The following is a 16,021-nucleotide window of genomic DNA, read 5'->3' as shown; positions in this document are numbered from 1 at the left end:
CTGACTGGCCTGCCCTGCAGCCCGGGCAGGTCTGAAGGCGCCAGGTGAGGCCATCCCTGGAGCCGTGACCTGCCCTCAGGAGGGTCCCTTAAGAAGGGCAGAGGCAAAACGCTGTGTGTTGAGAGGCGGGCGCCCAGGCGGGCAGCCAGGGCCTGCAGGGATGGGTCACAGGGGCCGGCACTGCTGGAGATGAGCTGGCTTGGAGAGGGAGTGCTTTTCCAAGAACTGAAGGGCTGGCCTAGGACAAGGGAGCAGGCTCCTTCTGTCACCTCATCCACAGCTTCCGGGAGCTACGGGAGAGGTCTTCTCCCATCAGGGCGATCCAATGAAGAATGGCTGTCCCCCGACCTGGCAGTGGGGGAGTGTGTGTGTGTGTGTGTGTGTTGATGGGGGGGGGGGGGCAGGACAAGCAGAAGCTGGATGAGCCTTCTGGAAGGACACCTAACAGTTTCCAGGGACGCGGCATGTTCTAAATACTTTACAAATATGAAGCAGGGCACACTACATCAAAAACTAAGGATGTACTGTATGGTGACTAACATAACATAATAAAAATTATTATTAAAAAAAATACACGCACTCACTCATTTAACTCGCAATAGCCTAGTGACGGAGGAGGCACTCTGAATGCCCCCTTCTTGGCTGAGAACTGACGCTGAGGAAGACGTCGCCCCGGACGGCACAGGTGGTCAGCTGCAGGCCCAGTAAAGCACACTCTCCCCTGACCGCCGCTGCCCTGCTTCCTCCAGCGCAGTCCACGGGCACAGGCTGAGGGCAGTGCTTCTCAAACTCCACTGTTCACACTGTGTGGGGCTCTGGGTTCTGATTCTGTAGAGGCCTGGGCCGGGCTGGGGCCTGAGACGCTCCGTCTCTAACAAGCTTGCGAGAAATGCTGCTGTTGCTGCTCGTGGGACCACAGCGGGAGCAGTAGGAGCCTAGGGCTCCTAGGATGGCTCTCCGCTTTGAGGTTCTCTGCGCGCCCTTGGGCCCTGCTGGCATTCCCGGCACCTCCAGCCCCGTGTGTATTGTGGTGGGAGGAGCGAGACCAGGGGTAGGGGTGGGGGACTCAGGGTTCCAGTTAGCTGACTCTACCTCCTGGATGCACACAGATCTAGCCCTCTCCTGCTTCTTCTCCTGCAGCCACAGGAGAACTGGAGTGGGAGCTGAGATGGCCCCAGCAGACAGACACAGACACACACACCCCCTTACCCTCTCTGAGGCTCTCACTGATGGGGAGGGGAGGTAACAGCCTGGAGGGGGAAACACACCTTCCACAGCTCCTGTTGTTTTCTTAAATACACCCCGTTCTCTCCATCCTGCCTCTGCCTCGTTGACTAGAGAGGTCCTCGAGTTGGAGGCCTACTTCCCTACTTGCCCCTTCTTTGGGCCCTCCCCTACATGCTGCTGGCATGGCCTTGTGAAACAAAACAGTATGTCATCCTTCTCTCTCTCCCACACGCACACCTAAAATCTTCAGTGGAATAATGTATTTACACTTAAAACAATTCAACGGCTCCCGAGTGCCTACAATGGGAACTATTATCTTCTGTACAGAAAGGAGTTAACACAGCAGCCCTGCTGCTTATTCTTACAAAGGCCTGCTCAGCAGGTTGCCCTTCATGGGCATCTGGGAACTGAGATTTTAGGAGGGTCCCCACCGTTAGCTGAGAGGAGCGGTTCACTCTGCTAAAATGTTTGTGCAAACACGATAGCCCCTGCTAAACACCTCCTTTCTTCTGGGAGTCTGGGGTTTGGGCACATGCCGGGCTGGGGCTACTTAGCACAGCTCTTCAGAGAAACAGAACCAACGGGATATACATCCATAGAGAGGGGGAGTGAGTGATTCATTTTAAGGAATTGGCTCATGCAATTGTGGGGGCTGGCGGCTTTGAAATCTGTAGGGCAGACTGGCAGCCTGGAAATTCAGAGTGGAGCCCAAATTCTGCAGGGCAGCAGGCTGGAAACACAGGCCGGGTGTCTATGCTGCAGTCTACAGGAGAATTCTCTTTCCTTTGGGACATTTCAGGCTTGTGCATAAGGTTTTCCCCTGGTTGCATGAGACCTACTCACATTGCAGAGAGTAATCAGCTTTATTTAAAATCTACTGATTTATATGTTAATCACACCTGAAAAATACCTTCACGGCAACGTCTAGATTGGTGTTTGACCAAACAACTGGGCACCGTAGCTTCGCCAGGTTGGCATAAAAAATCAAGCCTTGTGGCCCCCAGTAAAAATCCTGGGCACCGATTCTCTAGCGAGCTTCCTTGGTTGGCAATGTTTTACATACGTTGTCACAGCTCACTGCTGGGGGAAGTGAGTGTGTTCTGTGTGACTCCCTGGGAGAGGACGCAGCGGCCTCAAGAAAGACAATTTCCCTTGCACCTGGGTGTCCCCAGACTTCGGCCCAAGTGCCTTTCCTTTTGCTCATCTTGCTTGACATCCTGTTCTAATAAATCACAGCTGTGAGCCCAACTCTGCGAGTCCTGGGAGTCCTCTTAGGGAACCATTGAACCTAGGGCTGGTTTTGGAATTCCTCACCCATCTGCAGATGTTCTGCTCTGAGCCCGGCCAGTCTCCTCAGTTCCAGCAGTTGCTCCTCTCTACCTTATGCCCCATATGCTGGCCATATCACTCTGCTTAGTACCTGAGTATGTTATGCTATCTCACGCCTCATATTCTAGAATGCCCTTCTTTTCCTCTTTTGGCTTGGCTGACTTCTCTGCCACCATCAAGACTCAGCTTGTTTCGGTATCCTTTGCTGTGGAACGAAACATCCCAGCACGTAGTGGCTTACGACAGTAACAATTATTATGTCTCAGGATTCTGTGGGTCGGCTCAGGCTGTTCTTCCACTTCCCATGGTGTTGGCTGAGGTGTTAGGGAGGAAGGTTCAAATGGCCCCACCCACATAGCTGGCAGTTGGTGCCCACCACCAGCTGGAGCTTAGCTGAGGCTGTTGGTTGGGAGGGCAGTTCTCTTCCATGTGGGCTTGTCCACCTGGTAGATTGAGTTTCCTTAAAGCATGGCGGCCGGGTTCCAAGACGAATGTGTGAGTGCTTATCCAGCTGCAACTTGCAGGGCCAAACTCAGACTCATCATGGGAGGGGACCACACAAGGAGATGACTACTAAGGGGTGTGGTTCGTTGAAGGCCACCGAAGTGCCAACATACCACTTAGCTCAGGTCTTCTCTGACCGCCTCAGGCCGCTCCCCTGGGCCTAGCTGCTGTAGCGCTCACCACACCAGACTGAAGTATCAGTTTAGTTGTTCTAATTATTGGACTGTGTTGCCACCCATATTGATGGACTGGAGCTCCTTTCAGGGCAGGGGCTCTATCTGATTCCTCCTGATTGTGCCTCTGGTGGCACTGAGTATGTTCGCAGAGCAAATGACTGAATGAGAGCAGTGGCTGTCATCACTTCATATCTGCCAGGTTCGAGCCCTGCCTCTGCCTCATTTGGACACTGGCAGTTCCACGGCTGTGAGATGCCGCCTGTGCTAAGGTTCTGAGCTCCGCAGAGCTTGGCAACCCGGTCTCACACCGAGCGAGGTCCTGGCTTGCGGGAGGCAACTAGCACGTGTTGGTGCAATGAATGAAGTGCGGTCGCTTCGTCATAGGCCTATCACTGAGATTTCCAAATTCTAAACGCGTCTTTCTTCGGTGGCCAAGCTGAACAGCCACCGCACGGCTCCGTGTCTCAAGGATGAAGCAGTCCCAACGGAGCTGTCTAATGAGAGGGGCCTCCATGCTCTCCTTTCCGACTGGGGACCCTCAAGAAGAATGGCTTCTTTTGTTCAGCCATGTCCCACCCACCTGTGTGGCGGGAGTGGAAACAGAGGCCCAGGGATGGCGGGAGAAGCATATCCATCACTGACTCCTCACGATTGTGTTGTCTGCTCCCCAGATTCCGGGTCCGAGCAGTGGCACCAAATACAGGCTCTGTCTCGTGCTATAAATAGCCACAGGCACATCTTCGTTGGAGCCACATTGGAGTGTGGAAATCCATTGTGAATTCGACTCCGCCCTATTGCAAAATTCTGACATCATAAGTTAACACAAGAAGTGAATCATCTCTGTATAAATACTCTGATTAGATCATTTGCTTTCAAGACTGAAAACAGGGAAGAGAAAAAAACTTGGTGTTATTCACCTCTGGATTGACATAAGGGGGTAACACCCCCTCCCCCCTAACTGGAATGCTAACCCCCTTCCAGCTGTGAGAATATTCTATGTAAGACTACATTTCCCTTGATTCCATACTTTGGAATATTTCATCTTTTGGACCTCAGTTTAAGCAATTCAAAGAAATAAGGTCTTAGATAATAAAATTAAAATTTTTTTGCTTTATAATTTTTTTTTCACTTTATGAAAGGATCAATGATTTTATTTTCTGTAGGTGAGTGCCTTTGACTGATTAAAAATGAGATTTCTCTAGTCAGGTTCAACAAACTGGTTCTGCTGGCCAAATCTAGCCTCCTGCTTGTCCTTTTCAGGCAATGCGGTAGTTTGCTTTTCAATTCTGGACTTTGATAACTTAGATACAGCATGCTCTCCAGGTCCCCCCAGTTTCCACCACCGCCCAGTGTTACACACAGTTATGTGACCTGCGGGATCCCTGTGGACACCTGAATTTCCAGCCTTGGAGTTCTACCTCTCATGGGGAAACTGAGACCCGGAAGGGAGGGTCTGCCCAAGGCTGGGCGGCTAGGAACCGGGCGGGGGGGGGGGGGGCTCGCCAGCAGGTCTCCAGCCTCCTGGTGTGAGGCCCCCCTCCCTTTGGCTTACTTCATCTCCACACCACTTTCTTGGAACTTTTGCTAAAGTTAACAAACATATGTGCAATCTCAGCATTTGCCAAAGAACTGGCAAGAATTTGCCGGGGTGGATTTTGTAATGACAGTGGTAGATAATAGCACGTTCTTGTGACCTTTCTCTTTCCTCCCCCCCCCCCCCCCCGCCCCTTTCAGGGCAAGGCCAACAGCAGGAGGCAGCTGCCATCAGGCAAATCTCATGCATAGAAGGAGGAACATTTTTCTACTTCTGCCCATTGCTACTTCTCCCTTCTCATCAAATGGCTCTGATTGGAAGCTTTCTTCACATAATAGCTACACAGTCAGTGATTTAGATGGTGTCAATGGGCATCTCTTCCTTCTGGAAAAATCCTACTTGTTAGTCAAGGCTCTGATCAAATGTGACCTCCTGTGTGAAGTCATCTCCACCCTTCATTTACATATTAGTGATATTGCAACCCACCTCTGTGTGTGTGTGTGTGTGTGTGTGTGTGTGTGTGTGTGTCTTTACACGATGGTTCTATGCCCCACTTATCTTTTGGGCCCTTAGTTCCCCTCCACGCACCCCTCCCTGATCTGTGTTTGCTGAATTAAATTGAGAGGACTGAGGTTTAATATGAGAGTTCCAGAGAACAACCAACAGCCCCTGCTTTACTACCAAAATTGGGAAAGGACTGGATTTTGATTATTTTTTAGGAAAGGAAAATATGTCACCACGCAGAAAGGCCAAACAGCCTCTACTGTTCAAGAAAATACCTCCCGGTGTTGGGATGAGAGTTGGACATATTAGGGAGGGGGCTGCTGCTTTAGTGGGGGCAGATGAAAGGCATGGAGGTGCCTGGCCTGGAGAGCAGTGAGGGCAAAGAGGGTAGGGAGGCTCCAGATTGTCCCAACCACAGTGTTCAGCTGAGTGTCTGGGCCCTCTGAAACGAAACCCAGCCATGAGTTTGGCACAAATAAAAGGAAATCAAACTCAGAGGAAGATTGACAGGCTTCAGGGGGTTCATACAAAGTGACTCGCTGAGATGATGTTTGAGGGAGTAGCCAGGGAGCCACATGAACTTGTAGACGTTTTATTTTATTTTTTTAAGATTTTATTTATTTATTTGATATAGAGAAAAAGAGCACAAGCGGGGGGGGGGAGGGGAGCAGCAGAGGGAGAGGAAGAAGCAAGTTCCCCCACTGAGCAAGGAGCCCAATATGGAGCTCGATCCCAGGACCCCGGGATCATGACCTGAGCAGAAGGCAGACGCTTAACTGACTGAGCCACCCAGGTGCCCTGACTGGTAGACATTTTAGAGCAGTGCCATCTAAGAGATGTGTAATGTGAATCATGTGTGTGATTTTTTTTTTTTTTTAAGACTTATTTATCTGACAGAGAGACACAGAGTACAACATGGGGAGCAGCAGGCAGAGGGAGAGGGAGAAGCAGACTCCCAGCTGAGCAGGGAGCCTGATGAGGGACTCGATCCCAGGACCCTGGGATCATGACCCGAGCCAAAGGCAGACACTTAACCCACGGAGCCACCTAGGTACCCCACATGTGTGATTTTTTAAAAAGATTTTATTTATTTATCTGAGAGAGAAAGAAAGAGAGAGAGAGAGAGCACAGAAGGAGAGTGAGAGGGAGAAGCAGACTCCCTGCTGAGCAGGGCTCCATCCCAGGACCCCAAGATCATGACCTGAGCTGAAGACAGACCAGCTCTGAGCTGAGCCACCCAGGTGCCCCCATCTGTGTGATTTAAAATTTTCTAGTTGTCACATTAAAAACCATAAAGAGGTAAATTAATTTGAATTATATATCCAAGTATATCCAATATATTAATCTAATATATTTAAAAATATATTCACTATATCTAAAATATTATCATTTCAAAATGTAATTAACATAAAAATTATTAATGGACTACATTACATGTTTTTTACATGTTTACATCTTAATTCAGGTGCTAAATTTTCATTGAAAATACTCAATCTGTATTTAGACTCCATAAAATTTCCAGCAGGAAAAAGTAGATTCACATACCTAAGTTGTTTCAAACATACGTAAAAATTTCCCACTAACCCAATTAAATATCAGGTTTTTAAAAAAATTTTTTTTGTGGTCCATATCAATATTCATTCAATTCTTTCTTTTTCCGTCATTATTGAGATATAATTGACATAAAACGTGGCGTAAGTTCTTTTTTCTTTTTTTTAAGATTTTATTTATTTATTTGACAGAGATAGAGACAGTCAGCAAGAGAGGGAACACAAGCAGGGGGAGTGGGAGAGGAAGAAGCAGGCTCATAGCCGAGGAGCCTGATGTGGGGCTCGATCCCAGAACGCTGGGATCACGCCCTGAGCCGAAGGCAGCGGCTTAATGACTGCACCACCCAGGCGCCCCCGTGGCATAAGTTCTAGGTGGACAAGTTTAAAGCGTTGATATGATACACTTACATATTGCAAAATGACTACCCCCACAGCCACAGCGTTAGCTGAGCCCTTGATGACGTCACATAATTACCATCCCTTTTTTGTGGCGAGAACATTTATGCTCTACTCTCTGAGCAACTTTCAAGTATTAATACAGTATTATTAATGACTGTCACCATGCCGCACAGAAGATCCCTAGAACTTGCTCATCCTGTAACTGGAAGTTTGTACTCTTTGATCAACATCTCCCCATTTCCTCCACCCTGAATATCAGTTTTTCTATTTCAATTTCAATTAATTAAAATCAGATAACATTAAAAACTTAGCTCTTCAGCGGCGTGAGCAGCATTTCAAGGGCTCAACAGTCACACGGCTGCTGGAACGGGACACCGCACAGTTTCAGAGCGATTAGGAGCTGCCCACTGCCCACTGCCTACTCCCCTTGACCTGGCCTTGGGCTGGACAGACAGGTGTGCCTGTCTGGTCTGAGTTCAACGCCGGCATTCTGAAGTTTAACGGTTTAGCTGTGGTGGTTCTCCAGTGAGCCCAGCCCTCCCTGTCTTTGGCCTGGGTCCCATTGGACCACATGCCCAGGACGGGAGAGGGATGTTTTACCTGCTGGTGCTCATAGCTGAAGACCTCGGAAAGTAGCTGGATGGCTCAGCTACGTAACTCATGGCCGAATGGGCCCAAATGGACCAAATGGGACCACCTGGGTTTTCCCACATTGCAATTGCATGAATGGTTTTAGAAGAGCCTTTCCCTTTTCAAAACTCATTGCACTGAGATGGAAGATTGACAATAGTCCTAGAGACTTCAAGCTACTCCTTAAAGTGGAAAAAAATTTAAAAATCAGATGCTGTCAGGAATGTCTGTAGCATTGCTGATTCCCCGTAAATGCTTATTGGTAAATAAATCATTATTACTTCTAATTATACCAGAATATCCAATAATTGCTTTCTGAACTGGGGTAAAAAGAAGATGATTTTTGTAGTTAAAGTTGTTTTACATTTCTGTGTATTATATTTAGGGCAAAAGAAGTCCATTGTTATGTAAATTAGTGAGATTGCATAGCTTTTTATCTCTTTCTTCAAATCTCATTTAGAAGTTGTTATTTAGGGGCACCTGGGTGGCTCGTTCCTTAAGCTTTGGACTCCTGATCTCAGCTTAGGTCTTGATCTCAGGGTCATGAGTTCAAGCCCGGGTTTGGGCTCTGCACTGTGAAGCCTACTTGAAAAGAAAAAAAAGAAGTTACTATTTAGGAAGGAATTAATTTCTTAAGTGTATATGAAAATAGTTGTATGTGTGTATAAATATCTATGTGAAAAAATATATATAAATATGTATGTGAAGAATTTCTAAGTCTACTTGTAAAGCTCCAGGGTTTGACATCCCGTGAAAAAAATCTTAAAATAAAAATAGTCATAAAATGCATGCTTTTTAACTAGATTTTTTGTAATCATATATACACATATACTATGTGTGTGTGTATATATATATATATTTCTTTTTTAAAAAGGAAAGAAAAACCCTATTAAGATTGCCACAAGGTGGCACTAAAATCTAATGAACATTCCAGTCTCTGGTCTTGTCTGAGAGCAGTTGGGGGGGGGATTTACAGGATCTGTAGGAAACACTAGACAAGACAAAACAAAACAAAACAAAAAACACCCCAAATAAATTAAACTGAAGACTGGAGCTAGATTAACAACTTCCTTTTGGCTGAGGGATCATCTCCTTCTCTCACTGGTGTAGGTGTCTGTCATACGGTGAATCTATATGTTAATAAAGCTAATTTTTAGCGTGATTTCTTTTCATGGACCAATCCCTGCCCTTGCCCTTCAGTGGGAGTGTCCTGTGCAGGGAGAGGGGACACAGGGAGGAGCCTGTCTGGCACATCACCTAGTTTGGAAAAGTTTATCCTGTGAGTGGTGCAGTCTTCGAAGTAGTCCGTTTCCACAGAGTTTGTCAACGTGTCCTGGACATAAAAATGAACACCATGAAAAGAACTTGCTGCAGAACACGGATTTTTCTATTTGTTTACTTTGGCATATTTACCAACCGAGTATTTTTAGAAATCATTGCGATATTCAAGTTCAGGCTTGGAACACTCATATATTATGTCTGAGGGTCAGGAAATGAGTGAATTGAATCCCTCTTCCTGATTCTTTGTATTTCAGTTTTTCAAAAAATACATGGTACAAAGTTTTGTTTGATATTTTCTTAATATTTGAAGTTTAAGGGCACAGCCAAGATTCCTGAGCTATATTAAGATAAAGGAAAGCCGTGTTTTAACAATACAGCTATAAAAGATTTCAACTAAAACAAGAAAAATTTAGATAAGATTTTTCTAATAGGCTAACCAAAAAAAAAAAAAAAAAGAAAAAAGAAAGAAAGAAAGAAGAAGAAGAAGAAAAGGAAAAAAGAAAAGTTTCTAAACCAATGATTAAAAAAACCCCGTGTTTTCTCCCGTGGGATCCCACTGTGGAAAAATTATTTACTTGTTGACAATTTGGTTCCTTAGATCTGAAAACCAAAAGCAGTGAAGATTATTCCTGTATGAGTATGAGGGAAGCCCGTTTGGATGTTTCCATACGTTTCCTATAGCACAGGCTCTAGGGATTAGGGCACTACTGTCTTATTTGACTTGGCGTATCTGTGGTGTTCCTGTAGAGACCCAGACCTCAACATACGAATCACATGTGAAAACACGTCAGCTTAGTTACAGATGCCTGCATGGGCTTGGCTGGATGGCTGTTAAGGCAGAGCCTGGAATCTGAGGTAGGAGACCCCAGAAAGTTCTGAGTTCCTGAGCTTGTAGGTGAATTCCCCAGTCATTTACTGATTCTTTCATAGGGTTGGGCATTGTGCTACGTCTTCAAGATGTTGAGGTAAGACAGAATCCTGGCTCTCCACCAGCTTCCAGTCTTAGAGAGGGAGGCAGAAATATGAGGCCATAGCCACATCATAATGTGGGAGTCTCTCCTTTGCTAAAAAACCAATAAGCATCCCACTGCCTCTATGATGGATATGGCCCAATCAGCTTAGTTGGTACTTTAACCTTCCATGATTGGCCTCGACCTGAGTTTCATTTTTCTCTCTCCATCAAGTGCAGTCACACTAAGCTAGGCCCTGTTTTTAGCTTTTGTCTTATTCTTTCCCACCTCTCGCTTTTTTCACTCTTCCTTTTTGGAGCCAGGCCCCCCTCTGTCCCTCTCCTGTCTGGTGAAATCCTTTGCCTGAGGTCCTTCTAGATCCCACTCTGAGACAGATGAACCACGTTCTGGTGTGTCGAAGATCTAGCTCCCCACCAGACACTAATTTGCTATGTCCTCACCTGCAAGCTCCCAGTCCTCCCTTCTCTGTCCCCTGCCTCAGACCTCATCCTCTTCTTGCCTAGTGGGGTGGGAGGATTTTATTGTACTATTTACATCAGACAATTCGCAGCCTGACTACCAGGATCCGAATTAATCATGCAAACCAGGGCTGAAGCTGCGTTTTTCTGCCTTGTAACTTCCTCCAAGTGGACATAAAGTCCTGCAACCAGCCGCAGCCTTCCTTTTTCACGGTCCCTCCTTCCCCAAATCTTTATCTAGAGATGGGGGTGGGGGGTGTATGGAGGGGTGTGTGTGGAGGAAGACGGGAGGCGATAGGACTTGGAAGAGCTGCACGCTAGGCCCAGGACCACGCAGCTCACAGTCAGCTCTTGGCCTCAAGGCTCCAAACCTAGTGCTGTCCCAGGAAGAGTCCCCGGGTGGGGGAGTTGGGAGTGGCGGCCTAGATGAGGGAAGGGGCCTCTTCTGGAAGGAAATAACAAAAGCTTCCTTGGAAAAAAACGTGTGTCTCTGTGTGTGTGTGTGTATGCGTGTGTGCATGTGTTTATTTAAAAACAAAACCGCTTAAAGGAGCCGCTCCCTCCCCCAGAGGTCCGGCCACCGCTGGGAGTTTGCACGGAAGCGGGACATTTTTGAGTGGGAGGGAGTCGCCAACGCCCCACAAAGTGCTGCCTTCTCCCGGAACCGCTCGCCCAGGCCCGGCAGGATCCAGGCCGCCAGCTCGGGGCCTTGGCCCCGCGCGCAAAAGACGCGGCAAAGCGGGGGGAGCACTGGTGCGGCCAGAACCCCGCAGCGCCAGCGGAGGCGCAGACTCCCCAGTCGCCGCCTCTCCCAGCCCCGCGGCCTGGGCCGTCAATCAAGCTCGGCCGGCCCCGCCCCTGGGCTGCAGCGGGTGGCCAATCAGAGCCAAGCTCCGCAGCGATGAGCTCAGTCGGCTCGCTTCCCATTGGGCGGCTATATTAAGAAAGTGGCCGAACTCTTTAAATAGCAGGCGCTAGGGCCGCAGCCCGCATCTGCCACCGCAGTCTGGCCGCACTCGAGCGCTCTCCTGTACCCAGGGCGAGACCTACAGAAACTGGGGAGGGGACTAGGCCGGTTCCGCCGTTCCCGTCACCGTTTGCGCACAAAGGCGCGGACCCCGAGCCCGGGGCGAGAAGAGCGGCCACCGCTCGGGAGCAGCGCGGAGACGCACGGCGCGCCCTATGCCCCCGCGCCCCCGCCGCGGCAGCCGGAGCGCACCGAGAGAACGCGCCGCCGCGGGTCCCGGGTGCAGCTAGCGACCCTCGCTCCCAGCGCGCAGCCCGAGGTGAGCAGTGAGCGGCGAGCGGGACGGCAGCGAGGCGTTCGCGGGCCCCCTCCTGCTGCCCGGGCCCGGCCCGCTCATGGCGGCCATCCGCAAGAAGCTGGTGGTGGTGGGCGACGGCGCGTGCGGCAAGACGTGCCTGCTGATCGTGTTCAGTAAGGACGAGTTCCCCGAGGTGTACGTGCCCACCGTCTTCGAGAACTATGTGGCCGACATCGAGGTGGACGGCAAGCAGGTGGAGCTGGCGCTGTGGGACACGGCGGGTCAGGAGGACTACGACCGCCTAAGGCCGCTCTCCTACCCGGACACCGACGTGATCCTCATGTGCTTCTCAGTGGACAGCCCCGATTCGCTGGAGAACATCCCGGAGAAGTGGGTGCCCGAGGTGAAGCACTTCTGCCCCAACGTGCCCATCATCCTGGTGGCCAACAAGAAAGACCTGCGCAGCGACGAGCACGTCCGCACGGAGCTGGCCCGCATGAAGCAGGAACCCGTGCGCACGGATGACGGCCGCGCCATGGCCGTGCGCATCCAAGCCTACGACTACCTCGAGTGCTCGGCCAAGACCAAGGAGGGCGTGCGCGAGGTCTTCGAGACGGCCACGCGCGCCGCGCTGCAGAAGCGCTACGGCTCCCAGAACGGCTGCATCAACTGCTGCAAGGTGCTATGAGGGCCGCGCCCGCCCTGCCTGCCCCTGCCGGCGCGGCTCCCCTCTCGGGCCCGACCCCTCCCCCCAACCTCGAGCCCGAAGAAGGGGAGACCCGCGCCCCCCCCCAAGGACCCCACCGGACTGCCTGACGTCTGCCTTTCGGCCCGGCAGCTGTGACCCGGGCTGCTCTGGCTCTGGCGCCGAGAATCGGCGTGGGAGGCACCGGGCGCCCCCTTTCCAGTGTCTGTGTGCGTCCGGCTGTGTTGCACAGGCCCGGGCGCCTGCTGAGTGCCAAGGGTCCCCCGAGCACTCTTTTCTGAAGAGCCAAGCCCCTTCAGAGTGTGTGGCTGCGTGTTTGTTCGATCCCCCCCCCCACTTTCACCCACCCCCGCCTCTGGTCCCCGGAGAAGAGCTTGGCGCCGGGATGCTGCCGCGCCCCATCAGATGTTCGCCCAGAACCCAGCGAGCGCCTGCTGTCCCTTGTCTGTAACATAGACCGCGGGAACTGCGGGAGGGGAGGGCTGGGGAGGATGGGGTGTTATATAAATATAGATATAATTTTATTTTCGAAGGTAGGATGGTGTTATTTAATGGTGGTGGTGGGTGGAGTGACAGGGCGCCAGAAGAGCTCCGGCCCACCCTGGGTCGGGCGCCCATCCAAGCATGAACAGGACTTGGCCATCTTTCCAACCCCTGGGGAAGACATTTGCAACTGCCGTGGGCCTGAGAGGACACAGCTTCCAGACTCTCTCGCCTCCTGCGGGCCAGCCCCAGGCGAACCCCTCACCAGCCCTGGGCAGGAGGAGGGAGAGAGTGCTTTGGGTCGTTTTTTTTGCCATAAGCGAACTTTGTGCCTGTCATACAAGTGGAAATTGTTCAGTCCAAGAAACTGATGTTATTTGATTTATTTAAAAGCTAAAACTTGTTGGGTTTTTTTTTTTTTTGGAAAGACTTCTTTGCACAATTGTTTTATTGTTTGACACTTAATGCACTTGTCATTTGCATAAGACAGTAGCATTCTGACCACCCTTGTACGCTGTAACCTCATCTACTTCTGATGTTTTTTTTAAAAAGATGATGATGACTTTTAAAAAACAAGAAGAAAAAGAAACCACTAATTTTTGTTTTGTTTTCTTGAAAAAGTGGCAACACTGTTTTGCGGTTTTATTTGTGCAGGTATGCGCAGTATTTTGATAAAGGGCAGTAACAAGTATTGGGACCTATTTAACTCCCCCCTCCTTTTTTTTTTTTTTTTTCTTCACAAGGCAGTCTCGAAAGCTATGTGAAATTTTCTCTGCATCTCTGTACAGAGAATGAACCTGCCCCTAGTCTCTCCTTTCTCACCCTCCCTTCCCCACCCAGTGGTACTTCTACTAAATTGTTGTCTTGTTTTTTTATTTTTTAAATAAACTGACAAATGACAAAGTGGTGAGCTTATGATGTTTACATAAAAGTTCTATAAGCTGTGTATACAGTTTTTTATGTAAAATATTAAAAGACTATGATGATGACATTTATAAAATGGCTCCTGTGATTTAATAGCGTGTAAAAATTTATCCTCTTGAATTTGGGGCAAGGGGAGACTTATGCTAGGCAAGATACTTTCTTGTCACCACTCCATTTCCCTGATAGTGTTTGTGGTTAGATGAGGCTGAAATCCCTTGTGGGATGTGTGGGGGTTGGGTGGCCATGGGAGACCAGTCACTCCGGTCCCAGTCCCATCCCAGAGAAAGATGACTGGGGTACCCAGGCCCCCAACGCTCAAATCTTTGACCTAATGTGTACTGTCTGTATGTTTAAAACACCGTGTCTAAGTCTGTGGGGCCTTTGCTTCCTACTCCTTGAAACTTGAAAAGTTATCATCTGAGCATTTTATTTATTTTATTTTTATTTTTTTTAAAGATTTTATTTATTTATTTGACAGAGATAGAGACAGCCAGCGAGAGAGGGAACACAAGCAGGGGGAGTGGGAGAGGAAGAAGCAGGCTCATAGCAGAGGAGCCCGATGTGGGGCTCGATCCCAGAACGCCGGGACCACGCCCTGAGCTGAAGGCAGACGCTTAATGACCGCGCCACCCAGCACCCCCATCTGTGCATTTTAAATTTAGGTAACATTTTTTGTTGTTAATCACAGGTTTGGGGCCAAGCTTTCTGTGTTACATCCTCAAAGGGTTCCACAGCACCCCATAAGATTGTAGGTTGTTACTTTTGGGGCTGAAGCTCCGGGGTAGAAGTGGGGGAGAGCCGGAATCATAACCTGATTCTTCAATTATCGAACTTCCATCTGAGTGTGTCTACGGAAGCTAGAATGCTGTATTCTAACTTCAGAGAATGGCTACATCATGGACAGAACCCTGGATGTTTGGAGTGGCTGTTATTTAATGTTGGGGCAGCCACATTTTGAGATTTAATCAGGATGAGCTCCAATTTCAGACACTTAGCCAGCTGCAGGGGGTCTCAGAACCAGTGGGGGCAGGGGGCAGGGCAGAGTTTTACTTGGAGACCACATTAAAATCCTGCTCCAGGCGTTGGGGCTCAAACCTGCCAGATCTCAGCAGCTGCTAGGGAAAGTGGCTAATAATGCCCCCTTCTCCCAATGACTTAAGATGTGTGGGTTTTGTTTTTGGAATCAGCACTTTCTGGCTTTCTAGCATTCAGCTGCTCTTTCTCCCTATCTCCCCCTACACCCCCGGGCCAGACGGAGTCCTTTCCTTTTGAAGTCAGTTGCTTTAAAGCTTGAGGCTTCAATTCCCTGTCTTTCCCCAGGCTCCCGAGGGCTTCTGCTCTGTGAAGCCAACCTGGTTGCTTTCATCCACTTAAACCTGGCCAGAACAGGGCCTCCTTGGCAGCCAGGCCCATTGGCCAACAGAGGGGAATCGGCTGGGCTTCTCCCAAGTGCGGTGTGGGAGAGGGTCCACCCAGGCTGGCTTCTCCTCTGAGCCACTGCCTCCCCCCTTCCTTGGCCCCTTGGCTCCGCTCAAGCTCCATCCCCAGAACCTACTTTTTCTTCTTCGTTTTAAAGACAAAACTTCCTCTCGAAAAACAAAATGTTGATTTGCGGGTTTTACAGCTAGCAAATCCCTCTGTACCAGGGAGTGCTGGACTCTGTGGAGAAGAGCTCAGGCTTGGGCTCACTGCCCAGGACCCAGCTTTGTACCAGCCAAGAGCCTGGAGAGCCAGCCCTTTGAAAGGGCCTTTTCTGGGTTTCCTGCCTGCTCAAATCTGCCGGGTACCTATAGCTGTCTGCGTTTTTTTAATTTTTTAATTTTTATTTTGGGGAGACAACCACCCAGATGACGCATGGTGGCCTGAGTTATGCTTGTTTTAAAATGCATGGCATTTAATAATCCTGCCGGAACACACTCTTCTTGCTGCATTAGGATCCAACTGGAAAATATAAAGACGAAATGCTGGAGGCTGGAAAATCAATTAGGAAAAAGAGGTAAAACATCTGGTGTTACTCTTAGGATATGAAAATTCATTTTGCACATTTAAAATAAATGTGCTGAGTTCATCTAATTGCCTG

General features: G+C 49.3%; 1 protein-coding gene across 1 annotated transcript; it reads left to right on the top strand.

Moving 5' to 3' along the window:
- The first annotated feature begins 11,544 nt into the window (after nt 1–11,544).
- On the top strand, nt 11,545–14,017 carry RHOB (ras homolog family member B). The gene has a single exon (XM_026519441.4). The coding sequence runs from the start codon at nt 11,926–11,928 to the stop codon at nt 12,514–12,516; it is 591 nt and encodes a 196-aa protein (XP_026375226.1). The 5' UTR covers nt 11,545–11,925; the 3' UTR covers nt 12,517–14,017.
- Nucleotides 14,018–16,021: the final 2,004 nt, after the last annotated feature.

The sequence above is a fragment of the Ursus arctos genome, unplaced genomic scaffold (genome assembly GCF_023065955.2).
Source record: "Ursus arctos isolate Adak ecotype North America unplaced genomic scaffold, UrsArc2.0 scaffold_8, whole genome shotgun sequence".
Lineage (NCBI taxonomy): Eukaryota > Metazoa > Chordata > Mammalia > Carnivora > Ursidae > Ursus > Ursus arctos.
The sequence above is the reverse complement of the archived record's forward strand: the minus strand, read 5'-3'. Positions and strand labels throughout refer to the sequence as shown.